The 27,147-nt window shown below is 39.4% G+C and overlaps 2 protein-coding genes across 7 annotated transcripts; both read left to right on the top strand.

Annotated features, from left to right (window-relative positions):
- Window positions 1-1,573: 1,573 nt before the first annotated feature.
- On the top strand, window positions 1,574-10,194 carry LOC131227503 (protein trichome birefringence-like 16). Of its 4 annotated transcripts, none has more exons than XM_058223288.1 (5): window positions 1,574-1,867; window positions 5,766-5,966; window positions 6,076-6,297; window positions 8,270-8,465; window positions 9,009-10,194. In XM_058223288.1, the coding sequence occupies exons 2-5, from the start codon at window positions 5,810-5,812 to the stop codon at window positions 9,835-9,837; spliced, it is 1,404 nt and encodes a 467-aa protein (XP_058079271.1). In that variant the 5' UTR covers window positions 1,574-1,867; window positions 5,766-5,809; the 3' UTR covers window positions 9,838-10,194. The 4 variants fall into 4 exon arrangements, with proteins under 4 accessions (XP_058079271.1, XP_058079272.1, XP_058079273.1 ...); XM_058223289.1 differs by having other exon boundaries at window positions 1,575-1,867; window positions 6,085-6,297; XM_058223290.1 differs by having other exon boundaries at window positions 1,577-1,867; window positions 5,766-5,843; window positions 6,085-6,297.
- A 4,716-nt stretch (window positions 10,195-14,910) lies between these two features.
- LOC131227111 (methylthioribose-1-phosphate isomerase) lies at window positions 14,911-22,229 on the top strand. 3 transcript variants are annotated; one of them, XM_058222824.1, is made up of 10 exons: window positions 14,911-15,069; window positions 15,240-15,343; window positions 16,293-16,348; window positions 17,729-17,887; window positions 18,028-18,127; window positions 20,142-20,284; window positions 20,511-20,616; window positions 21,056-21,194; window positions 21,287-21,555; window positions 22,024-22,229. In XM_058222824.1, exons 2-10 carry the CDS (start codon window positions 15,263-15,265, stop codon window positions 22,102-22,104), a joined length of 1,134 nt encoding a protein of 377 aa, XP_058078807.1. In that variant the 5' UTR covers window positions 14,911-15,069; window positions 15,240-15,262; the 3' UTR covers window positions 22,105-22,229. The 3 variants fall into 3 exon arrangements, with proteins under 3 accessions (XP_058078807.1, XP_058078809.1, XP_058078808.1); XM_058222826.1 differs by having other exon boundaries at window positions 14,914-15,070; window positions 15,235-15,343; XM_058222825.1 differs by having other exon boundaries at window positions 14,914-15,101.
- The last annotated feature ends 4,918 nt before the right edge of the window (window positions 22,230-27,147 follow it).

Genomic DNA, 27,147 nt, shown 5'->3' with positions numbered 1-27,147 from the left:
AAGTTATATCCCAATCTTAAATGGACCACATTACAGGAATCATTATTGAATGAGCGTAAACTTCGAAAAAACAATTTGGGGCCATAAAAGTTTTGGATCAAGCTCATTTTTGTTTTTTCCCTTCATCTAGGGCTGTACGACCTAATCAACCTATTGGATGTCAAAAAAACAGTACAGTGGGCCTTAAAAGGATTTGAATGATGGATGTCAAATCAATATTGTTTTCATGTGGTGTGGTTCAACTGAAATGCATATACCTCTCATTTTTTGGATCAAGCCATAAAATGATCCGTAAAAATGGATGAACGGAAAGGATGAAACACATACATCATGGTTTTCAAAAAAACCCCTATTCAGCATTGAATCCTACAGGATTGCACCGTATGCCCAAAAAACCCCCACAATCCCGTGTCCAAATCCTTCACAATCCAATAGATTTTCATCCAGCAACAAATCCAACGCCCGTCCAAACAAACAATTGCTCAGACGCTGTGGGATTCGAGTACCCAATCCAACTTAATACGGGCTAGTCCAACGAAAGGTGCCCGTCCAAACACGCCCTAATCGAGATGTATTTTCATAGTTCGAAATGCAACGAAATAATAATTGTGGCTAAAGCAATAATGAGCAATAGTGACGGCAGATAATTAGGCCAACACCTTTTTAATGCTATAATCGAGTATTATTTTAATTAATATTCAATAAACATCCTGCGGTAGAGCTCATCTCGGTGTATTGTCTTGCTTCCATGCTGTCAATTCAGCTTTGACAGCTTATTTTAGGCAATTGTTCAAATAAATAAAATAGATTCAAATCTTATAGGTACTGCAACAAAGTGACCACTGGTAATTGAATATTCACAGGTAAAAGCGTCACAGGCCACTGAAATGTTTATTTTCCATCCAACACGTTGGCAACCTAAAATAGTCTTGGAAGAAGAAACCCAAAAAAATATTTTCTTTAATTTTATAAAAACACGTAAAATGATCTTTAAAAACGGACGGACGGAGTGGATTTAAGGAAAATGCATCAAAGTGGCCCCAAAATCAGAGATCCACCCACCTCTGTCGTTTGTGGATCCAGGGATCTACCGACATGAAGCGCGTGCACATTATTTACCGATTTTAGAAGACGATCCGGTACGAATGCTTCCTATTTTATTACAGTACAAGTTACTTACACGTGGACACATCTATTATCACTAATGACCGTTGGATATGAGTAATCTATGTAGGTCAACATGATGAGATAGAATAAGAACTGACCGTTAAATAAAAAGTTCTCACCGTCCAATTTTCAGGTTCTTATTTGAACAGCTGCGATCATCCGACAAGGGCCATACCGGGTAAGCGCAATCGACGGTGTATACGTACTATCCAGTGGTCCGTCTGGACCATAGGTGGGCCCCACGTGTAGAAGGTACGTAGCATTGCTCGGGTATCGTAGCTCCGTACTCTCTCTCTCTATCTCTCTCTCTCAATCATTTAATTCATTTCGAATACAGATCATCCTGCGTCGTTATTGGTCCACGTCATCACTGTCGTTGATTTTCCTGCTTGCGGCAAGCAGAGGATCCGGAATCATTTCCAACCTCCCTTCTATTCGCCGGAGCTCTTTTCGGTGGATTTTCAAAGATCTCTCTCCTTACATTTCCGCAGAAATTTCAACCTCTCTCTCTCTCCCCCCTTACATTTCCGAAGAAATTTCAATCTCTCTCTCTCTCTACATCGCGGAAGAAATTGCAAATATCTCTATCCTTGCATTTCCTTCGAAATTCTACAATCTCTCTCTACATGTCCGAAGGAATTTCAAAGATCTGTGTCAGTTTTCTCTAGAAATTTCGATCTTTTTTCAAGTGCAAATGCAGGTAAATCTCTCTCTCTCTCTATGGAAGCCTCTATTGTTATTATTATTTTCTTTGTGTAATTTTCAAGATCGCCTAGGCGTGCTTTCGATTCGTTGTTGTTTAAATTTCTATTCTGTTAGATTTTCAAAACATTTCGATTGATCGTATTCGTTCTTGTATTTCTTGAATCGGAGAAGAAAGTAAAATGCTCCTGTGTTTAGATTTCATAGACGACCCGCTCTACTGCGGTAAGAAAGTGCATTTGCTTTCTATGTATTTTCTGCGGTTGCGTTTCGAGTTTTTTTTTTTTTTTTAATAATTATATTGATTTGTAGTTTCTTCAATGCTCTGGCAATGGTTAGAGTTGGATGGAGGTGATAAGGAAATGGAAAAAATGAAAGTGGTCGTGCAGGTGGTTGTGATGAGATATGGGGGTTAGAGACAAATGCACGGTAATGTGGGCCCGTCCTGATCATGGACCCTACTGTGGGTGGATGATAGATTGAAACTTGTACCGAACGGATGATCCTAACCGTTGGATTGGGGGCATCAAATCAGGTTATCAAATTCAGAAGCAGATTGGGTGGTGACCCCAACACCACTCATATCCCTGGCGACCTGGATCTGTGGGGCCCACCGTGATGTATGTGTTTCATCCATGTTGTCCATCCATTTTATCAGCTCATTTTAGGGCATTAGGCCAAAATTGAAGCATTTCCAAAGCTTGAGTGGACCACACCACAAGAAACAGAGGGGATAGTGACATCCACCGTTGAAACTTTCACAGGGTCCACCGTGATGTTTATCTTGCTATCCAACTTACTCATGAGGTCACACAGATTTGGATGAAGGTCAAAGACAAATACCAGTTTGATCCAAAACTTATGTGGCCCTTAAGAAGTTTGCAACGATAGGCGCTCAATCTCTACTGTTTCATGTGGAGTGGTCCACTTAACCTTTGGATATGCTTCAATTTTGGATTCATACCCTAAAAAGATCTGGCAAAACGGATGGGCGGCGTGGATAAAACACATTGATAATGGTGGGCTCCACAGAGTTCGGTCAGCAAGGATATTGGTGGTGTTGGGGTCAACATCCAATCTGCTTCCTCAAATTTGTCTCAATTTTTGAGGATGCTATCCAAAAAGGGGCCTACAATTTTGACAGTTTGGATTGGCATGCATTGTAAGCTGTCGGCAAAAGCACATTGTAGTCTTGCCCTGTGATCTGTTGGTTGAGAAGTGCCCATGAAAAACATTTTAAAAAACCTTGATTGGCTTTATTCAAGGGGCTGCAAATCATATTCCATCTAAGAGGATTGAAATCTTCTCTAGCTTGGGAAAGATTTCTCATTTACCTAAAGGTTATTCAAAATAAACAATGTAATCATGATAGTTTCATGTTGAAAATAATGCGTTAAAAATAGTAGATAATATTCGATAAAAGAAAATTAGATAATAAAATAAAGTTTAAAAAAAAGATGACTTATTTGTTTGAATCATGGCATGACCGAGTCAAACCAAATTTTCCGTACTTGGACAGCATCCCAAGTGCAACAGGAATCTTGGATAGTTGGCCTCCAGGATACAATGACTATGACCCAATTCCAACGGTGCACTTGTTATACATGGGATCAAACCAGCATGCAGAACTTAACTGAAGTGAGTTGATTCGGCAACGAACTTGGTTGGCAAAACAACATTGAACTATAGACAAATTTTTGAAAAACAGAGTGAAATTATTGGTTTGAATTAAATTTTTTTTTTTTGGAAAAGAAGTAGGTCTATATATAGATTATGATTAGGTACTTAAGCACCATTTTAAATGGGTTAGGTGCGTCCATGGTTCGAAATTCACGCAAAACTGATAGGTGCGAGTATACTTGTGGAGTGAAGAAAAAAAGTCATCCACACATAGACCCAAACCCAGACCCATACATAGACCCAGACCCGGCCCGGTGTGGTGCACACGCACGCACACGTCACATCGCTCGGGTTGACTTGGCTTGGCGCGCATCGATGTAAAGAGATGGTCTAACCCAAATGGCTATTCCTCCTTGGCGGCTCAAGCTATATACAAATCACATCTCATATAGACATGAGATTTATTTGGTTCTTTTCGATGTGGGACAAGAGGACTACACTAAAAACAAAAACACTTTCAAAAAAGAAACATAGGGGGAAAACTTTAAATTTCGAAATAAAATTATTTTAAAATACAACATTTCACTAGCATGGCCAATCAAGGAAGTGAGATCTACCCACGATAGGTTAGGTTATCGTGAGTCCATGGTCTTGTCATGCACAAGACTCCATGTTTTTCCACACAGTCGGTTGCAAGGGTTCGAACCCCAACTATCAGCATTGAAAGCTTTCTTCAGATAATTGTAATGATTAGAAACTGAGTAACTAAGCTGTCATCATCTATGCCGTACCCCAACAAATCAGTGTCAGAAAGCCAACTAAGTAATGAAGATATAAGCCCTTTTTTCATTCTTAGGGCCCATTTGGATACCAGTACAACCAAATAAATTACCTTTTCTACTTGCAGCAATAAATAAGTAACTTATTTCATATAAGTTTGGTTTATGATTAGTTATAAGTGTCTTTTTCACTTAAAAGTACTTAATCACTTCAGTTAATTTTTGTTAGCTTTTCTAGTTTTCATAAGTTGCTGAAGAGAGGCATAGGAGAGACCAAAGAGAGGAGAAGCTGATAAGTATGTTGTTTATCAAACATAACTATCTTCTTAACAAGTAGAAACTAAGATAAGCTACTTGTGGCATAAGTAACTTATCTTAAGCAACTTACGATCCAAATGGGCCCTTAGTGAGTCTCTCCATTTTGTATAGACCACAAAAAAGATCTTAGCCCCTCTTGAGGTGCTCTTGCTTTCATTTCATTTCAATCTTTGGGATCAATTGAACTTGACAAAGGAAGAAGATCTTCCACATTGTCATCCATGATGACATCCCAACTATGAAAGGCCCTATATTTCCCACTTGAGCTTCCACTAAAGTTGTTGATTTCAAGGAATCTACTAGAGTTTGTAGGCACCTCACAATGGAGTCTTTTCATTTTCTTTCACCATCCTCATAATCATGCTGCAACTTGAAGGGAAATTGGAGATGTTTTTTATTTTAATTTTTTTATTGATAACGACAGATGCTATTGAAAAACCCCAAGAATGAAAAGATACAATCCATCAAGTCAATGGAGAAGAGTACCCTATGCACATGGAAGCTCTAAAGGCCCCCCTTCTTAGCGAGGGAGTCGGCAACCTTATGTTATTGGCAACAAACACAAGCTCCCAAGTATTTGCCAACACCCAAGCAGTTGGATTAGAAGAGTCACCCTACACCATCACAGATCTACTGACCCAATTAACAAAGAACTCCACTCCAATTTTGATGGTCGATAAGTCTGCACTATTCAAGGACCTGGATCTTACAACTCCAGAAAATAAATTTTAATAGTATATGACATTGCAATATTTCAAAACTGAAATACATGATTGCATTCTACTGAATCATTCAAAAATATCCATTTTTGACTTAAAAATCTAATAGCACTCAGGCCACCTTGCAATTGAACGCCTCCTTCGCCATGAAATTTCCATTTTTTTTAAATTTTTTATGTGAAGTTGACGTAAAAATCCATTGTAAACATCACTGAATCATAAATATGTTTTTCTCTAATTGCTCTCTCTCCAGTTTGGTCTAAAATCTAAAAGTGAAATGACCTAGATTAGGCAACTAATTAAAATAGAGTGGTTTCCATTATGAAGAACAATGTTGCTTTTACAGATTGGATTACCTTGAAAATTATTTCTTTAGAGTCAACCATCTGCACATTTTGCACAGAAAAAAACTGAAGAAAACCATGTTTCTAAAATGACGATGGAATTCTTGTGAATTCAGGTTAGGAAGGACCCAAGGAGATCAGATATTTGGGTGTATTTACAATGATGAAAGGAGGAAGTGTCTATGTATTGAGAGGTAAACGACTTTCGTTTACTATCGTCGCTCTCACTTGCACAACCATTCTTCTTTTGGCATGGGAGTGGACTCCTTTTGTTAATAATCTTATATTGGAGAATCAGTTCGAGATCCTTTCTCCAGGTTCCTTTTCCTTAACCTCATATCCTATGAGTTCCTTAAAATGGTCGTTTTCAATTAATGATAGAACTTTTTTTTATCCATCTTTATCATTTGGATTTTTTTTCGTGAGGTGGTGCAGAAATTCAAATACATGCCCCAGCAGCTGACTTGATGTCTACTAAAAATAAGGCATCCATGGAGGAAGAATTCTCTGATGAATCCGAGGCAAGAGAAATAAGAACCGACCAGGCAGGACAAGGTTTTGATGTTCCGCCAACAGTTTCCTCAGACACAAGATCCCCCGAAACAAGAATTGATGAGGGTCTGCCAACATCTCCTGTGGAGACGAAAGGTCGAATCTCTTACCTTATTTGGGTTTTCACTATACTCTCATTCTATGTTTGTTTGTTAGCAACCATTTGCAATTCTGTGAATTGGTCATAATTGTTTCCAAAAGCTTGCCTTGGTTGGCATCTGGAATTTTCAGGTTCACATACATTTCCAGTGATTTTGGGTGGAGAAAGCAGGAAATGGATGTTGAAAATTATACAGATTAATATAATTTCTGTATAATATGGAAACCGAAAAATAAAATTAGCTTGAATAAGGACAGGCTAAAGCACGTCTGAAACGCTGTCCTTAAAGCGTTATTTGCCCCTACTCAAATGGATTGAGTATGCTGATAGGTTACAGGCAAATCGCTTCTAGGATACGACGAGCCTGGTGTGAGTCTGTGTTTAGCAAACACGAAGGCCCACCAAATGGAACTCTTGTACACACTATCTGGCAGAATTACAATATAGAAAAAATCCCAAAAAAGAAAAGAGAAGAGAATATGTGATTTTAGAAGATCGCTACACTGGTAAATTTTTCAGCCACTGGTTCAGTTGAACCGTTCTAGACCACACCGTTGGTCTGTTCTTCAAGCAAAGGTTCAATCCTTGCTGTCTTGCTGGAATCACTAGAGTATAGGAGATGAGTGATGACTGTCTCAATTCGTATGGGTTTGCTGGAGTGGGTTGAGAGATGGTTTGGAAACCCATCCAGACCCTCCTTTTATAGGCTATGGTGGCTAGGGGGTTATGGTCGAGAGACATAAATTCCATTAAGCCATTTCTGGCTGTTGGAAAACTAGCCATTTTATGGCCGTTTTTTACTGTTGTGCATGGCCATTAATCTGCTGCATGCTGACTGTTGTGAGATAGCAGCTAGCTGTTGAGCTAGCCATACAGCAATTACAGCCACTAGCGCCTCTACAGCCACACCGCCTCACATGCCCATGCCCATGCCCTCGCACTGAGCTCGTGATCGAGACCGAGTCCGAGACGGTGCCCGAGCATGAGCGCGCGCGCTACGCAAGTCCATTCTCCTTTGGACCATGTGGGTAAATATTATAATACTCTACCATTCTCATATAAACCATTTTTTCTTCTCCTCTTTTTCCAATGTGAGACTATTCCCAAAAACCCACAAAACGGTGTTTTTCCAAACAACTTTTTATATATTATATATTATTGTATTATTAAAATATATTTTATTAAAAATCAATATTTTTTGCAACAATGGAAGCCTGCTTAATGTTGGTGGTACATCGATGTGCACCCTTGAAAGTCCCACAATTTCACTTGTATGCCCAAACACAGCCTTAGAATCTGTTGTGATTAGGATTCTGCCTGAATGTATCAATGAGATGTGAGTTTCTTAAACTTCATCATCGCCTATTTTCTCAAAACACATTCTATAGACTACCATGCAAAAAGTGCTGATCGGATGATCCAATCTGTTCTTGACTTTGCCGTATTTTCTATAGCCATTGTTTTTCCAAGCCATGGATGGCAATGTTATGTTTGCCTAACAAAAATGATTCTTTAGAATATCACAAGTAATCCATGATGGCCCCTAAAAAATAGATGGATAAAATTCAAGGTATCTTCTTCTTCTTCTTCTTTTTTAATGGAAAAAAAAAAACATGTATCGGCCCTGTAACGGACTGTTTTGGGGGCATTTTTCCATAATGCGTACCCGTTCCTGCCATTACCGTTATGTACCTTGATCAAATTGTTGATTGGACTTATTTTTGTTTATCATGACTGTCTATATTGAAGGCCGTTGATCAAATGGTTAGTGCTTGTCAGATAAGTACCTTGTTTGCATGGTAGCCTTGAAATATGCTTGGTCATAATGAACAGTCTAGATCAATGGATTGGATTATCTAAATGTTCTAATGTGTTGCATTTGTCATAAACCATAGATGTTTTATTCATCCCATGGTGATTTATCAGAAGTTTCTTATCTAATGACTTTTGATTAATTATTGCTGACAGGATGTAACTATGCAAAGGGTAAATGGGTTGCTGACAGCCGGCGGCCATTGTATTCTGGTTTTGGTTGTAAGCAATGGTTATCTGGGATGTGGGCATGTAGAATGACTCAACGTAAAGATTTTTCTTATGAGGGTTACCGATGGCAGCCGGAGAAGTGCATGGTGCCGGAATTTGAAGGATCAAAATTCTTGAGAAGGCATGTTCTGTTTCCCTCACTTTATTCTTATTTTTTGTTAATTCATAAGCCAAATGGAGGAGGAAATCTTCAATGGCACATCAAGCAGTGTCTTGCTCAGGCCATGAAACCGCTTTTTCTTTCGATCGAGCATTGGTAGGAGTGGCAATGGCTTAAGACCTTAAGGCCTGACCACAGCCCAAGCTCAAGCCCAGAAAGAGCTGCTGAAAATTGATAAAAATCCATATTCTCAATCTATCCGCCGATCAAGTAGGTCACAAATGCACAGAGATAGATATTTTAGAGGAATGAAACCAGTGATCTACTTTCAAGATGGATGGGTTGCCTAACTAAGGATTTATATTTGTAGGACATAATACAATTTACATATGAAGTCATGTCGACCCGGGCCTGGTCGGGCTAAAATGGCTTGAGCAAAAGCCCAACCTGAAAATTGATCTGGCCATCATTGGATATTCTTTTTGACAGTTGGTTTCAGTTTTTGCATTGTTCTTGATACATTTTGTGACATTGTTTGGTACTGACAGTTATAACTGATTTCAGGATGCGAGACAAGACGATTGCTCTTGTAGGAGACTCCTTGGGGAGGCAGCAGTTCCAATCTCTGATGTGTATGGTCACAGGAGGGAAAGAGATCCCTGATGTGGAAAATGTCGGAAAGGAATATGGCCTTGCCAAACCCCGCGGTGCTATACGCCCTGATGGCTGGGCCTACAGGTTCCCAAGCACCAACACCACCATTCTCTATTACTGGTCAGCAAGCCTCTGTGAATTGGAGGCTCTCAACATCACCAATCCAAAAACTGAGTATGCCATGCACCTCGACCGCCCGGCAACATTCCTGATCCGCTACCTTCCCAGGTTTGATGTCTTGGTTCTCAACACGGGCCACCACTGGAACCGTGGGAAGATTAATGGAAACCGGTGGGTCATGTACGTCGATGGACGGCCAAACGACAACCGGGCCCTTGCTGATATCGGAAACGCCAAGAATTTTACTGTTAATAGCATCGTGAAGTGGTTGGATTCACAACTTCTGCAGCACCCAAAGCTCAAAGCCTTCTTCAGGACAATGGCGCCTCGGCATTTCATCAATGGGGATTGGAATACTGGTGGGAGCTGTGATAACACAATCCCATTGGCTGGAGGGAGCGAGGTTTCGCAAGATGAATCTAGTGACCCAGTTATCGGGGGTGCTGTTAATGGCTCCAGAGTTAAGATTTTAGACATAACTGCAATCTCACAGCTGAGAGATGAGGGCCATATATCAAAGTACAGCTTAAAAGGCACGCAAGAGATGCAAGATTGTTTGCATTGGTGCCTGCCCGGCATTCCGGATACATGGAATGAACTCCTTTATGCACAGATATAGGCACGGCCATGCTTCTGTCTTGCAGAAATGATGAGAATTCAGCAGGGAACGGGGCCTTGTGGCGATGGCCCACCATCTGAAACTTCCATACTAGGACTGTCTTGGTCATTTGGCTTGTATTTCTAGTGATTAGCCTATTCCATTGATTAGCATTGTCCATTCAAATCTACTGCAGCAGCAGCATTCTTGGTGTATAAATTCAATTTTCGCTGAGTTTTGCATGAGGAATTGATAGAATTCGTTGTCAGACTCAGATTCTTCTTCTTCTTCTTCTTTTTTAACTTATCTTGTAACATTTGGTCTGCTAACTTCATGTCTTGATTTTCAGCCACGAATCTGTCCAATATTTTTCTTTTCTTTTCTTTTCTTTTCTTGTTGCATATGAATATAAACTGCAGAGTTCCATTTTTTCTCGGAACCGTGACGACTTTTATTTTGTTCAAATACCATTTCGAGTTCTTTTCTTTTATTTTAAATCGATGTTGCTGTTTGGAAATTATCCAGTGATTAGAATGGAAGGTTTCATTAAAACTGTTTATCCATCATGAAGTGTATGTTAGTGATTGATTTTATCAGAATCTTGATTACTGCAAGGGAAACTATTATTGAATGCGAAGAAACAATACAATACATCAAGGGAGACTGTTCTTCTTCAAAAATGAAAATTGTTGTGTTGGATCTAATGTTGTAAGAGAGACTGGGCGCATCCATTTAGGTTGAATTGCAAGTGTTCGTCCATAATGGTGGAAATGACCAAGCTGTAATATCCATTGGTGTTCAACTCCAGAGAGCTCCAAATTGGATTTAGGGGTGTTTTGGGAATGTGGGAAACCTTGGAAATGAAATTGGTTTGTGTGGAAAACCCACTTTTGCTGGGTAAAAAAAAAAAAAGAAAGAAAGAAAGAAAAGAAGAAGAAAAAGTAGCATTGGAAACTCATTTCCATTTCCACGGTTTTCTTACAAAATTGAAGACATTCATTTCTCCCAAAATAGATGTTGAATCTATTATTTCTCTCCAAAAAGGCATTGAATCTATTTCCATGTTAGAGCATACATGAGGTAATTATATAGTGCCTTGCGAATGAGTAGTTGTGATGGGTTGAGCTAATCTCTCTCCTCTCTTATAAATTCACTATTCTTAATCCACCACCTACATGTTAAAATTAGAGACAAATAGAGAATTTTACACTTAACGAAGATTTTTAAATATAGGGTCGAAGGTGTGGGAGATCAATGTCCATCTTCGTTGATAGTTAACAAGAGTGGCTTCCAAATTGGATTACAAAAGCAGACAAAGAAGATAGAATTGGAATCCAATATATTCAATTTTATGAGGACGGGATGATGATATGAAATTAAAACTCCTTACATGTGGATGTGATTAATTTGCTTGAAGATAACTCAATAGGCCTCACAAAAGATGTGGATATGTTCAAGACGTGAGGCCCTTCTACACAAAGGTCATTTGGTCGTTTCCATCTTCATTTATTGATTTTTTTTTTCACAGGAGGGGAGGATGTGTTTTTTTGCTCCCTTCTTCATTCTTCCTTTATTATTTCTTTCTTAGTTTCTTTTATAGTTGTTTTTTTATTTAGTATGGATAGCATGAGCTTGTGAAAAGAAATATAGTGGAAGTATATTGTAATGGATGATTGTCGTATGGTGGATCATCGATATGTACTTTGGATCGCCTATATTCATTGTGGATTACTGATATTTTTACTATGGATCACTTATATTTAGTATAGATCGTCGATATTCATTGTGAAGTACTGACATTCACTGTGAGCTACTAATATTAAGAGTTGACCACTGATATTTCCACTGTGGACCGCTAATATTCACTGTGGGTCATTGATATGACGAAAATGACCATAACTCCATCGTTATATATTCGATTTTGGTGATCTTATATTAATTGGAAACGTAATTTGAAAAACTTTCAAATAGCTTTAGAATGATCTCATTTGGACATAATTTTATTGCCCATAAGTAAGCTAAAGTTTATTAGGATCATTGTGAATTATAGATATTCACTGTGGCCCATCAATCTAATGAAAACGGCTATAACTTCTTCGTTACATATATGATTTTGGTAATCTTATACTCATTGAAATATAATTTGATGAGATGTCAAATGAATTTGGAATAATATTATTTGGACACCCATTTGACTGTCCAAAAGTGGGTCCTAGTGAATATCAACGACCCATATTGAATGAAGAACTTTGGGCTCACTTTTAGGCAACCACATGGTTTCCAAATTAGATAATTATATATCCATTTAAAAGTTCATTAAATTATCTTTTAAATAAGCATAAGATTACCCACATATAACAAGGGAGTTATGATCGCTTTCGTCAGATCAATGACCCATAATGAATATCAACGATCCACAGTGATCTTGGTGAATTTTGGGCTTACTTTTGGGCAATCAAATGGTGTCCAAATTAAAATTCATTTAAAATTTAATCAAATTACCTTTTTCAATGAGTATAAGATCACCCAGTCGAACATGTAATGAGGGAGTTATGGCCATTTTCATTAGATCAATGACCCATAGTGAATATCAGCGATTCACAGTGATCTTGATGAAATTTGGACTCACTTTTAGGCAATCAAATGATGTAAAATGAGATGATTTTGAAGCCATTTGAAAGTTCATCAAATTAACTTTTCAACGAGCACAAAATCACCTAAATTGGATACATAATGAGAGAGTTATAGCCGTTTTTGTCAAATCAATAGCCCCTAATGATTATATGCGATCCACAATGGAAATATTAGCGGTCCACTCTTAATATCAACGGTTTGCAGTGAATATCAACTATCTACTTTTAATATTAGCATTCTAGTGAATATTGACGATCCACTGTGAAAATATTAATAATGTACGGTAAATATTAATAATTCACAGTAAATATTGATGATCTACCATACAATATATATCAATTACACACATACTTTCATCTTTGAATACTTTCATTACAAAAAATCATCTATTACAATAGTCGTCCATTATAATATTCATTCCTTTCAACATTCATTACAAAATTAATGCATCACAACATTTTTCTATTACAAAATTCATTGATTATAATATCATTTTATTATAAACAATCATCAAGTATAGTATTTTTTCACGTCTTATTTCCTTTCACAAACTTCGTTTAATAAAGAGAACAAAAAAACACCATCCTCAATTAAAAAACGAAATGAAAATTGTCTAATGATCCTTGTACAGCAGGGCTCCATGTTTTAAACCCATTCACATTTTATGTGAAATCCACTGAGTTATTGTGAAGTAATTCCAATCTATCCACATGTAAAAGGTTTTAATTTTATGTCATTAAGTTCAAGTTTGAAAGTAAAACTCATCATATGTGAACTACACAAAAAATAATTTAGAATTAACATACAACGCTAATATAATTATTGGTCATGAAGAACTTAAAATAAAAAAACCTTATTGTGAGTTTGTGTTGGTTTAATTAAAATACAAATGGAGGGCTCAATTTTAGTTTTTAGTGAAGCTCGAGTTACAATGACCTTTTATTTTTAATTGGACGCGGATTTCCTGTGAAAGACTTCTACAGTAAGTTCCTGTGCTGGGAACTTAGGTGGGGCCCACTGTGATGTTTGCGTGAAATCCTCCCCGTCTATCCATTTTGTAAGTCTATTTTAGGACATGATGTCAAAAATGAACCATTTCCAAAGTTCAAGTGAGCTGAAAACGTGATAATTGAACATCCACAATTGAAATATTTGTGGGCCACAAGTGTTTTGAATCATGCTAATATTTGTGACTTCAGTTCATCCCAGTAGGAATGAAGTTACTAACGATATGGGTGGCATGTAAGCATCACTGTCGAACCAGGTAGGTTTCAACGGTAGGACTTTCCCTAACCACATTATCCTTTAGTACGTCCCACTTGAGCTTTGGACATGGTTCGTTTTTCACATCATGTCCTTAAATTAACTCACAAAATGGATGGAAGGTGAAGATTTCTCATAAAAATTACAATAGGTCCCACCTGGTTCCCAGCGCAGGAACTTCCTGCGAATGGCTTTCGCAGGAAATCCGCGTCCCAATTTTACCTTCCAAAAAAATCACAAAGGGGCTGTAAAGCCTCAAGTCTTATCATATGGGCTAGTGCTACGACCAATCGCAATACGAGGCCATATGATAAAAAACCCTTCCCGAGATCGAGCTGGAGCATCGAGGCATGAACCGAGACACTTTAATAACCATCCACTTCTGTTGGCGCGAAGAGATATAGAGGATCAGATTCTTTCGAAACGTGCCAACTTGAGATAAATGTAACAGATCTGGAACGTCCATCCATATTAGAAGACCACGATCGCATCTAGAACATAAAATTAGGCTGATCCATTCAAAATATGGGTCACTATTTTTTAATCCGAATGGACGGTTTGATGGATGATATCTACATTCACCTTATATTTTTCAACATTTTAATTAGTGGGCCTTCTTATCATTTAGATCTAGACAAATCACAATTATGAAAACCTGATGAGTGGTCCAGATTGATGCGAATTTTCTACGTCATCACATGCGACGGGAATCGCCTCTGTAGATCCCGATCGTTCGAATCCCCTGGCATTGATCACGAGTTCCTTTTGCATCTGTCGGGCTGTCGCAACTCAGTTTTCAGCGTGTGTAGGCGCTCAGTGGGGCCCGCATGAGGAGTGTTCAGATGATCTGAACCGTCAATGTTGTGGATGCTATGCCACGGTCTACTCCAACAAAATTACATTAAACGGAAGACTGTGACCATCACCATCCGTTTATGAATTTAGAATAATAAAAAGAATATTTTCAATGGCTCATAATTAATAACAAAAATCAAAATTTAATACGATGATTATAGGAATATGGCTTAATCAAGCTAGTAAATATAATGTGAACGGTTCAAATCATCAGACCATCTCGGCGTTTGGGCCGCAGTGGGTAGCGATAAACTCTGCATCATTAGGCGCGACAGAGGCAAAACGATCTCTCTTTCAGCCTTTCAGTGCTCCTTCTCAGTTCTCCCCTCGGCTCGGCTTCACTCATTCTCCAATAAGCGCGCGACACGTGGCACCACAGGCGGCTTCTCGTCTCTTCGCGATTCGAACGTATAAATAGCCTTTCATCTCCCAACTCACTCTGCTTGAAATCAAAGCTCTACTGACAGAAGGAACTCTCACAGAGCAAAAGACCAAATTAGGGTTTGTTCTCCCCTCTTTCAGTCCCACTTAAGGTTCGATTTCTCAAGCGTTTCTTCTCCAGTTTTTTTCTCTCAACTCCGATCGATGATCGGAAGCTCGTTGTCTTCCAAAGTTCTCATTTCTCTTGAATTTCCTCTTCGTGATCTGATGTTTGTTGTTTTCACGAGCAGAATCTTGTTCTAGGATTTCCTTCATGGCGCTAGGACAAAACGGAAGTGGAAGTTCTCTGCAATCTATCTGCTACGAGCGGGGATCCCTTAGGCTACTCGATCAGGTAAACTTTCAATCGATTGCTTGTTCGTTTTCTTATTTTCATTTTGGGAATTGATATCTAAATATATACTGATTTGATTTGAATACTTCCATTTTACCTTTTGGGAATTGAAGTAGTACCTTTACTGTTTCAATTACCAAACTGGAATATGGACGCATGCAAATAAAAAGTAAGTTTAGATAGTTGCTTCTTGAACTCTTTATGTGCTGAATACCATAGCTGGTGTAACTGTTCTGATTTGACTTCTCTATGATCCAAAGACTCAAAAATACTATCTCAGACTATCACTGCCCCCGCCTGGACAGAAATCGGTCTGGGCAGGGGCTCCGTGGGGCCCATTGTGATTTATGTGTTTTATCCACGCCATTCATCCATTTTTCAGATCATTTTAAGGTTTGAATCCAAAAATGAGGCAGATCCAAGGCGCAAGTGGACCACAGCACAGGAAGTAGCGTTGATAATGACGCCCACCGTTGAAACCTTATCAGGGCCCACCTTGATGTTTATTTTCCATCCAACCTGTTCATAAGGTCACATAGACCTGGATGAAGGGTAAGCACAAATTTCAGCTTGATCCAAAACTTGTGGCCCCCAAGAATTTTTTAACGGTGAGCGTTCAATCCCCACTGTGTGGTCCACTTGAGGATCTGCCTCATTTTTATGATCATACCCTTAAACCTAAAACGATCTAGAAAAATAGATGAATGGCGTGGATAAAACCCATACATCACGGTGGGCCCCACAGAGCCCCTGACTGGACCAATTCCGTCCAGGCTGGGGCAGGACACAATCTGCTTCCCTGTTTTATCTCACTTGCAAACTTGAAATCAATTGATTATAATGTCTACATATGTTCCTCTCGTACTATGTATGCAGGTTAGGTTTTTCTTTCTGGTATGCCACTAAATTTGTTGGTTTTATTGTTCTAATCAATGATGTTATTGTACAGAGAAGACTTCCTCTTGAAACTGTCTACTTGGATGTTCGAGATGTCAAGGATGGATGGTAATGCACCTTTTCTTTGAAGTCTGACTTTAATTTCAATTACTTTCTCAAATGGCTTCACCAATGTTATGTTTCACCTTTTAGAAAGCTCTGCCTAAAATTTTGCATTTAGCCATTTTCTCTTCCTTTTAATATATGCATGTGTTTATCCATTTTTAACTTGCTATCTTCCCAAATCTTTTCTCCATTGTACCTTTTCTGTATGGGATTGTGCCCATAGCTCGATTTGGCAGTGCTCTTAAGACACAATCTTGAGTCCCCACCACCATCATAACAAGTGCACACCTAAAATAGAAGAAGGATCTTCTGCTCATATTTGTGCCAAAAGCAGCCCTTGTGTGCAACTCACCTTGACCTTGGTTGACAGAAGCTATATTGTTGCTTTCAATCCATCTTATTGTGTCGTGCAGAGGAAACCTTATTTATGGCCTTAGGGTGTGCTGGCTAAGTGGGCCCCACTGTGGTGTCCTTTCCCCCCACCTCTCTCATTTTAGCTACAGGGCCTAAAAATCAGCCCGGTACGTGATTCAGGCGGGCCATACGAAAGGGAAACAATTGGGAGAGGGACGTGTGGGCCATACTAAAGGAAACAATGGTAGGAGAGATGTCCACCCTTGATTTTTTATTTTATTTTTCAGGGCCAACCGTGGTGATTAAATGAAATCCACTACATCCATTACACGAAACACTAAATTTTAGACTCAGGGACCCAAAATCAGTCCTATCCGTGATTCAGGTGGGCCACACAAAGGGAAACAGTTTGGAGGGTTGGTGTCACCCTTCACTGTTTTCACCCGTGTGGCTCACCGGAATCACGGATAGGGGCTGATTTTTGGGCCATTGGCCTAACGTGGGCTGTTGCATTGGATGTACAAAATGGAGTTCACATGCACATCATGGTGGGGCCCACCTACGCCGGGCAATGCAATGGACCGTAAAATGCTTATCTAAGGTCCGTTTCGCAGGAGATCGGTGTGGTGTGTGTATGTTTGTGCACATGTGTGTGTTGAATCAAGTCTTTGAAAGATGAGTTCCTTAAGGTGATTGGTTCTGTTTGTGCATTGAACATCTGTTCTTCATATTCTATTATAGTGAGGTTGTTGGTGTTCCTAGTTGATGACACCCATGGTCTCTTTTTACTCTCTCTCTCTCTCTCTCTCTCTCTCTCTCTCTCTCTCGGTAAAATGCGTCTCTTGGATTTGAGCAAATTGAACTTACTATCAAGTTGTGCTTTCCACTAGATTTTGGTTTTTGTTGTCCTCATGTTAAGGTTTAAGAAATGTTAGTCTGAAAGCATCTAAAACTCTTTTCTCCGCTAATTAGCTTCTTCCTGTGAAATCTTGAGCAATTTCTGAAGTCTGGGTGTATTTGTTGATGCAGGAATGCGATAAGGGATATGGTGGTCCGAGGTGCACCTGCAATTGCTATATCAGCGGCCCTTGCTCTAGCAGTAGAAGTGTACAACATTGGATCTTTTAACGGGACATCTGGGGATGCAGCATCTTTCCTTGTAAAGAAGCTGGAATACCTTGTTTCAAGGTACCTCTCGGGCTAAGCCTAATTTTACCTTGGTCACTGATTCTGATTTGAATAGGGATATTGAGACATACAGGTGTTTTAGTGGTATTTCTCATTAATCATTAAGCAGCTAGTGATTATCTTGGTTAATGGTTTTACAGCCGACCAACTGCTGTAAACCTTTCAGATGCTGCAACAAAACTTGAACTTGTTGTATCAAAGGCTGCTGCAACTGCTGTGGAAGCCAAACCTGTTTTTGAGGTAGGAAATTCCCATTATGCTTCAATAGTTAAACTTTGAGCATTGTATTTCATATATTTTACCTTCACCATTCACTTGAGATGTTGAATCAGGTCCTGGATTTACTATCATCCACTTTGCATAATTCAACAACATTGTAATACACTCATTTTTCTTACTACATGGTAGGGCTGTACATGAGCAGAGTTAGCTGGGTTAGCTCGCTCGACTCGACTTGAAAAAGCTCGATTCGACTTGGTTCGAAACTGAGTTCGAGCCGAGTCGAGCTGATTTTTTGAGCTCGAAAAAATTTCGAACTGAGTTCGAGCTTGCCCGTGCTCGACTCGACTCAGATCGAACCAGTTCGGTAACTCGGTTACTTTGATATTGCTGTTGCTCACCGAGTGTTTGATGAAATGACTCAATGAAGTGTGGCTGGTGGCAAGGAAGGTACGTATATGAAAGAAATACCCTTTTTTTTCTTGATTTTTATGTTGTTTACAAGGTATTTGATAAAATGCCTGTAAAACCATTGTTGCGGTTTTATATACAGTGAGATTTAGAAAGTGCAGATCATGTGTTTGTGAAAATGTTGCACAGACGAACTTGGCTCGATCTCGGCTCGAACTGGCCCGAGCTGCTTACTGAACGGAGCTGAGCTGGCCAGTCAGGCTCGAGGACCGAGCCGAGCTGAGTTCGAGCTGGGGTCAGCAAGTGGCTGAGTCAAGTTGAGCTGTGCCAAGCTCGACTCGGTTCGACTCGTGTACACCTCTACTACATAGACTAGTCTAGCTTTGATTCAACTTGTGGGATAAATTATGTTTTAACACTGAAGTCAATTCTGATATTAGGAAGGACATAGGGGTGGCGATGGCCCGTGCTAGGCTAGGCTTGAGCCCAGCCTCACACTTGAGACCCAAGGCCTGAGCCCAAGCATGAAAAATAATTGGTTGGGCCCGTGCTTGGCCCAGCCCAAAAATTGATAAAATTCCTATTTCCCACTTGCATGTTCATAATCTATCCATTTATCAAGTGGGCTACACGCGCACAAAGAAATGGGCATTTTACAGGAATCAAACAACAGTCCACGTTTAAGATGGATGTGTTACCTAATTGAGGATTCAAATTGCATACGTATAGTAACACATGTACATATAAAGTCAGGCTGGGCTGGGTCGAGCTAAAATGACTTAAGCCTAAGCCCAACTAGAAAATTGATTGAGCCATGCGCGTGAGGCCCAAGCCCAGCCCACATGCCAAGGTAGTATGTCCAAGCCCAGCCCAAAGCTGGGTTGGGCGGGCTGCTCAGCCCATTGCCATCCTTAGAAACACATGCTGTTGACACTTGACGAGGCAGTGGTGCTTCAAGCCTGTTTTTGCAGCCAAAGAGTGTCTATGCTACACTTGGAAGCAACTATGCAGCTTTGAATTGGCGATGTCATGTCTAAGTTTCTCATAAACAAATATCTGATTGCATACGGTGTCATAAAACTCAAATTTTGCAAAGTCCCATCTCTTTAGTGAGTGATAAATGCTTTAATGTGTTCAGGGAGAATTTGAAGAGCCAGATTTTTGAGTGACGAGAGGTTCACTTGCTTTTGTTGGCCTCCCTGAGTTCTGCTTGCTAGCTTTGGTGGTTGTGCTCATGTTCTTTTCATTTCATTAATAAAAGAAATGCTATACTACCCACCTGGGATTTGGGCAAATGGCTAGTGTGGTGGGTTTGCTTCCCACAGACGGGAGTTCGATTCCCCTCCCCATGCATTACCCGATGCACATGGTTTGTCGCTGATTGCCTGCATCTGCAGGGAATAATCTCGCCTTAAAAAGGGGCGGCTGCTATCTTTTGTGGGACGTTTTGGCTGTGGACATCCTGGATGTTATAAGATAATACAAGTGAAAGCTATAAAATCTGAACCCCTCTTCTTTGTTGTCCGGTCTATTGAGTTAAATATTTCCTCTTCATCTTTAGCAATGGAAGTGAGGATGGTCTCACTTGCTTATGTTACATCTCTAACTATGTTCCTTTTGCAAGGCCTATATAGAAGCTGCTGAAACCATGCTTGAAGATGATGTTACTTCAAACAAAGCAATTGGTTCACATGGAGCAAGCTGCATCCGAAGCCAGTCAAAAGGTTCTAAAAGGCTGTCTGTTCTAACTCATTGCAACACTGGCAGGTCTTGCTTTTCTCTCCAATGTTTTCTTCCTGGCTCTTAGTAGGGTTGCATTTTAAATATTGGTTCTGAGGGGCAACTGGTTATGTCCTTCACTGCACCTGAATCGATTCATCGGAGTTGACCCAGTTCCCCAGTTCCGGTCGATGATCAAATCCTAGTTGACTCAGTTCATGTCAGATTGGTTTTGGGAACTAATACTTGATACTTCCCTGGATTTCCATGGCAGTCTTGCAACAGCTGGATATGGTACTGCCCTTGGTGTCATCCGTAGTCTGCATGCTGAAGGAGTTCTAGAAATGGCCTTCTGCACAGAAACAAGGCCATTTAACCAGGCAAGTACTTCCGTCATGTACCAGTGTGGTTTCAACTATCTTTCTATTGAAGATTGCTCAACCATGTAGTTGCAACATTAGAGCTATAGATATTGTCTCCTAGTGGGATCATTTTCTGCTTATGATTTCAATTCCTGATAACCAAATAATAACTTTGCCTTTGGAAGTTACTATATTTGCATTGAACAAAATGGCCATTGGCTGAAATGTCTATTATGCTCAATTCGGCTCGTTATTGCATTAGACTCAATTGCCATTTCAGGCTGGCTGGAGTGCCTTGTCCATTCCGCTCAAGGCTTCTGAGTGTCCCAAACAAAAGGCGATTTTAGAATAGAAATCGGCGCCTTTTAAATAGGACATTATGGCATTTTTTGCCCTATTCCAGTTGGTGTCTAAGCAAGCAATCCCAATCGTCTCTGATTAATCCTTGAAACTGCAGGGGTCAAGGCTCACAGCCTTCGAATTGGTTCATGACAAGATACCTGCAACTCTGATAGCAGATTCTGCTGCAGCTGCACTAATGAAAGCCGGACGTGTTAATGCTGTCATCGTTGGAGCTGATCGTGTTGCTGCAAATGGTATTTGCCAAAGAACCGAAATACTCAATATATCTACTCTGATTGTTCCATGGATTTTAGATATTAATGTGGTCTGAATTTTTTTTTAATAGGTGACACTGCGAATAAGATTGGGACCTACAGCCTTGCTCTTTGTGCATCACATCATGGGGTGCCATTTTATGTGGCGGCACCTGTGACTTCAATTGATTTATCTCTTTCCTCTGGGGATCAAATTGTCATAGAGGAAAGATCACCAAAGGAACTGCTGCATTCTCGCGGGGGACTTGGGGAGCAAGTTGCTGCATCTGGGATCTCTGTCTGGAACCCAGCTTTTGATGTTACACCCGCTAAGCTGATAACAGCCATTGTAACAGAAAAGGTCTTTCTTTGGCTCTTGTACACAATTACATGAACACAATTTCAGCATGGCAGGATCTATGGAGAGCTCTTTATCTGAATTTTTGGGGATGGCAAGTATGTCAGTTTGGCATGCTTGTGGTTGAAATCAAGCCATTTGTCATGTGGGGCCCATAACTAACATACCCTAGCTAAGAAACCAGCCCTTTCCACTTATCAGGTGAGCAGCAATTGTTAATTGCATGCAGATCATTGTGACCCTTCATTTTCTTCTGCAAGCTTGGCCCACTTAATTTGTGCTTGAATTGATCTTTTGTGCCCATGCATGTTAGAAAGTGGTCCCCACCTGATGAATGGCTTGGATCTCCAAAACGTTTGCCACATCAACACGTGTTGCAAGTCCCTTTCTCCATCTCATTTATGCAAGTCCCATTGGCTTGTCTCATGGAATTTTAGTTAGTTGACTAGCTGGGTAATCTGCTGTTAACAGGGGGTCATCATAAAGACAGGAATCGACAGTTTCAACATAAAAGCTTTCTTACAAAATGCGCCAGGCATCTGTTCTGATTAACTGGTACCGGATCTGAACTCATATTTTGTTTGGTTATTCGAACAATATGATGATAGAGCCCTAAAGAAAGCTTGTTCTTTATCTTTTGTTTATCTGCTAATAGAAATTCCGTGTTAATTGCCCAATGCCAACTTCTTTCTTTCCTTTTTTTTTTTTTCTTATCTTATCTTTTTTTTTTTTTTTTTTGTAAAATCAGTCATGGTATTCTTTCATGGTGGCCAGCCTAAAAGATGTGCCGTCCTAAAGAATGATGATTTTTTTTAATTTTTTTAAAATTTTATGTCTGATATCATTTTTTGGATTAAAAAAATTACATATCTTATGAACACTCCCAATTTGCATCCATATGCTAAAAATTTATCTAAGCAGAGAATGATTATAGCTCTAAAACTCGGGACTCGACTGAATGCTCGGTTGGGTCAACTCAACACTGAGAAACTCGCTGGCATGCAGGACTCAGCTGACTCGACATGACTCATTGAGTTGGCTCTCCAACTTGGTCGACTTGATCTGACCTGGCGAGATTCAAATTATAGTCATTCTCAAGTATGATATGTTTTGTTTAAAAGAAAGAAAGAAAGAAAGGCAAGGAACTCTCGACCTAATGGGCAATGTCAGCATGCCACTACCACCTTGCTAGATGCTTTTTTACAATAATCCTCTTTTTTTCCTACTCTGTACTATTCTAAATATCTATCATGAATCTAGAAACTTCTTAATTTAATTAATAAATATACAGTTGATTCAACTCTAGTCTTCAGGTCGAGTTGATCTGACCCGGCTAAAAATCGTGTTGAGTCGAGTTTTTGGGTTATTTATTTATTTATTTACTATGAGAATGATTTCCTTTAAAAATAAATAAATAAAAATAAATGAGAATGATTGTGATTAAGTAAAGAAGAAGAGTGACTGTCCGCTCTGTGGCAACAGAGCTCTGACTTCTTAACAGCCCATCAATTCGATACTACAGAAAGCGAAGAGGAGAGAAGGTAGTAAAGAGATCTCGATCATAGCCATGAAATCAGGATGACCGGACAACCACAACCATGTAAAAGTGGTCCAAAAAATCGTTGACTAGAATTTAGTCATTTTTGTACCGCATTTTTTAGATGATTTGGATTGTCCACCTGCCAGAATTTTTTGTTTCACTAGTTCATAGTTGCACCGGATCAGCAAATGGTTCAGATCATCAGGAACACAGCACACTTACGGTATAGACCTGGGAGCAGCAATCTGAGGTGATCCAGTGCAATCAGGGCACTTATGAGATGGGTTAACATATGCAATTCACACTGATTGAAAGATTCTAACCATCTGATCAACAGCCAATAGAATGGATGGTCAAAATCATTTAAGGAGAAAATAGGCCTAATCAACAATTTGAGTCATTTGTTCTTGCAGCCCGTCGTGGATTACTTTTAGAGTAAAGGTAAATGCATGGGAAATGGGCAATAGTTATTTGCCTGTGTAATTACCGCACTGATTTGACTCTTACCTTTTCTAACTCTAAAACTGAGGATGCTGCCAAATACATGTGGGGCCCACTGTGATGTATGTAGATTATCCACACCGTTCATCTATCATGCCTAATGAATTTGGGTCATGAGCTAAAAAATGAGGTGGATTCAAAGTTCAAGTGTACCACACCATAGTAAAAATGGACTTGAACACTTGCTGTTAAAAACTTCTTGGGCCCACTGTTTACTTTGGTGTGGGCCACTTGAATGTTAGATTTGCCTCATTCTTTGGCTCATGCGTCAAAATGTTTTGGTAAAATGGATGGACGACGCGGATATCTCATATACATGACAATGGGGCCCACAAATTTATGTCAGTCATTTTGAACCGTTTTTCAAGGCAAAAATACCATCGTAATCTCAAACAGGTGAAATTGTAATAATTGGTTATTTCCGGGCATTTACACCGAATTTGGAAAATCAAACAGGACCTAAAGACTATTCTTCTAAGAAGACCCTAGGTATCCCATTCATTGTTGGAAAATGGATGGCTACGAAAACATAGGCCAATAGAGGCCTACTTATGCATGATGGGTCGGATCATCCGACCAACCTAATTTTCAATTGGCAGCCGATGTGATCTATTTTGAACCCAATTAGGGTCGCAATGGGCCGTGTTTGGGCCAGGCTTAGGCTCAACCTGACATGGTCTCGCACAGCAAACCCAAGTCTAAGCTTAAAAAAAACTGGTTTGGCCTAGGGGTGCAACTTGGGTTGAACCCTATTAGCCTAAAATCCAAACTTTTAGTGGGTTTGGGCTTGTAAATCTCAATACCTTAATTTTACAATATTGGTTCTTAATTTATGAATTCACTTAAATGAGATATTTTATTATTTAAGTAGATTTAGAACGTTCGAAGGTTTGCCTCACCATGTGAACTAGTTAGATTAAAAAGTAGTTTTTATTTACGTGATTTTAGGGAATTCTAATTCAAATCAAACCATTAATTTGGATAATCAACTCGACGGCATCAAGTCGTGTGAACTTAATGTTTTTCCCCTCCATTAATTTAAAAAATATTCATTGATTATGTGTTGTATGCATGTTTTAATATTGTTATTATGATCTCTCATTGTATTTGATTAAATGTATAATTTTAATTGTTGTATTATTAATGAAGTGGTTTGTTCAATATACTAGTATAGCCAATGATATGATTTCTGAATAATTGTAAGTAGTGATTTGATTTGATGAATGAATATAACTATAAATTGATGTTCGTGATGATGTTACTAGCTAATATGAAATCTAAAATGATTAAAAATTGAAAATGAAAATGATTATATGATATATCATTCACGATTACTTAAAATGCCTGTACATCCATCATTTGCATGCACGACATGTATTGAATTCTTGGGGGACCTCCCTAGATGATATACCTGGTAAAATCGTTACCAGAAGCCTATTATACTAGTGTAAACCTACTCAAGTAGTAGTTGCAAGTCTTGCATATACTTACCAAATTGTAGAAGCCTGCCACGGGGCAGATGCGAGTTGACGGGTTTCCAACTCAAGCAAGTAGATGGATTCCCATTTGATTATTGTTTTTCTATTTTAATTTGCATTTTCTTTATGAAATTTTATTATATATGATTATTATTATTTTATTCTAATTTGATGTGAAGAGTCATGTCGGGACTTCTCATTGACCTGACCAACTTATCATGTATTGATATAAAACTGTACAAACGTGATTGAAGGTGAGTCAGTGGCTCAAGAACATGAGTACGTGATCGAGTTAGAAATGGATTTACGGAACATGTAACCTTACTTGACAGAGGGAGAAGTTCATACCCTGGACCAGCAATGGTTATCATTTCAATTCCATTTGATGTTATTGGATTATTAATTATTTCTTTCAAGTTTTTTAGACAAAATTTATTTTATTGCATAAGACCTTAAATGGAATGGTCCTCAACTATGTTAATAACTGATAATTGGAATTGATAGTCAATTTCTTATTCATGAGATGTGGTTGAGTATGAATGATACTCAGATTTATGATAACGTTGCTAGCCAGGCAAAGTTGTGTAAGCATATTAAATAGTTCAAGTACACTTTGTGTACAAGTGTACAACTCATGATGTGAATCTCGAGTCCGAAGTATACGCCAAGTACCTGAAATCTGGGTTGCGACAGACCTCATCAACGAGTAAGATGACAAATTTATCAATGATCAGTGGACCCTAAGAAAGTTTAAACCGTAGACATTATTATCCTCACTGTTTTCGATGTTGCGGTCTACTTGAGCTTGCGATGTGCTTAAAAGTTATGGGTTCATACCCTACAATGAGCTCCCAAAAGGGATGGACGGTGTGGATAAAACACATACATCACGGTGGGCCTCACGGAGTCCTTACAGCAGCAAACTCCGGTGTGGTTGGTTCATCATGCAATCTGCGTCAAAAAATGTCCTCTACATATTATCAATTAGTTATCATGCAGATAAATGCTCTAGTGTTATCACTAGAGGTGTACACGAGTCGAACCGAGTGGAGCTTGGTGCAGCTCGACTCGGCTCGACCACTTACTGACCCCAGCTCAAACTCAGCTCAACTCGGATCGGTTCGGTCAGTAGCTTGGGCCAGTTGGAGCCAAGATTGAGCCAAGTTCGCCTTTGCGGCATTTTCACAAACACATGGACTGCAACTCAAATTCTCACTGTTTGTAAAATGGCAGTAGCGATTTTTAACAGGTATTCCATCAAATATCTCGTATGCAACATCAAAATCAAGAAAATGGGGGTATTTGTTTCACATACATACCTTCCTTGCCACCAGCTGACACTTGGTTGGGTCATTTCATCAAACAGCTGGTGAGCAACATCAATACCAAAGTAACCGAGTCAACGAACTGGTTCAATCCAAGTCCAGTTGAGCCCGGTTCGAAATTTTTCGAGCTCAAAAAATCAGCTCGACTCGGCACAAACTTAGTTTCGAACTGAGTCGAATCAAGCTTTTTTGAGTCTGAGTCGAGCGAGCTAACTCTGCTCGTGTACAGCCCTGGTTATCACAGCACTACGAGTTAGTTGCAGGTGTTCACCTGCACACTTTCATCGATTGATCTGAACCGTTCAATATGTATAGAACACATTTCATAGGCTATCATGTAAACATATTCCACTCATCCGATGATCTATTCATCCTTGATTTGGCCTTATTTTCGAAGGCCATCCTTTTTCCAAGACATTATTGGAGTGTATACGATTGCCTTGGAAAATTGATTCCTTGGAATCATAGGCAATCCACCACAGGCGCTAACAAATGCATGAATCAAATTGGTGATTGCATCTATTTTTAGTAAATGATCTTGACCGTCCATTTTAAAGACCATTTATCAAACGGTTAGTGTTTGTTAGGTGAGTGCTGTGCTTGCATGGCAGCCCATGAAATGTGAACCGTTTAGATTAATGGATTGAACGAGTCAAGTGTCACAATGCAACTAGGAGCACCTTAACTTACAGTGTCTGAGAACACTAGCGCATCTCTCCGTAATGACAAAGAAGAGATGCTGCAACAAAAC

The sequence above is a fragment of the Magnolia sinica genome, chromosome 15, assembly GCF_029962835.1.
Source record: "Magnolia sinica isolate HGM2019 chromosome 15, MsV1, whole genome shotgun sequence".
Lineage (NCBI taxonomy): Eukaryota > Viridiplantae > Streptophyta > Magnoliopsida > Magnoliales > Magnoliaceae > Magnolia > Magnolia sinica.
Note: the sequence above shows the minus strand (reverse complement) of the source record. Positions and strands in the feature narration are given on the sequence as shown.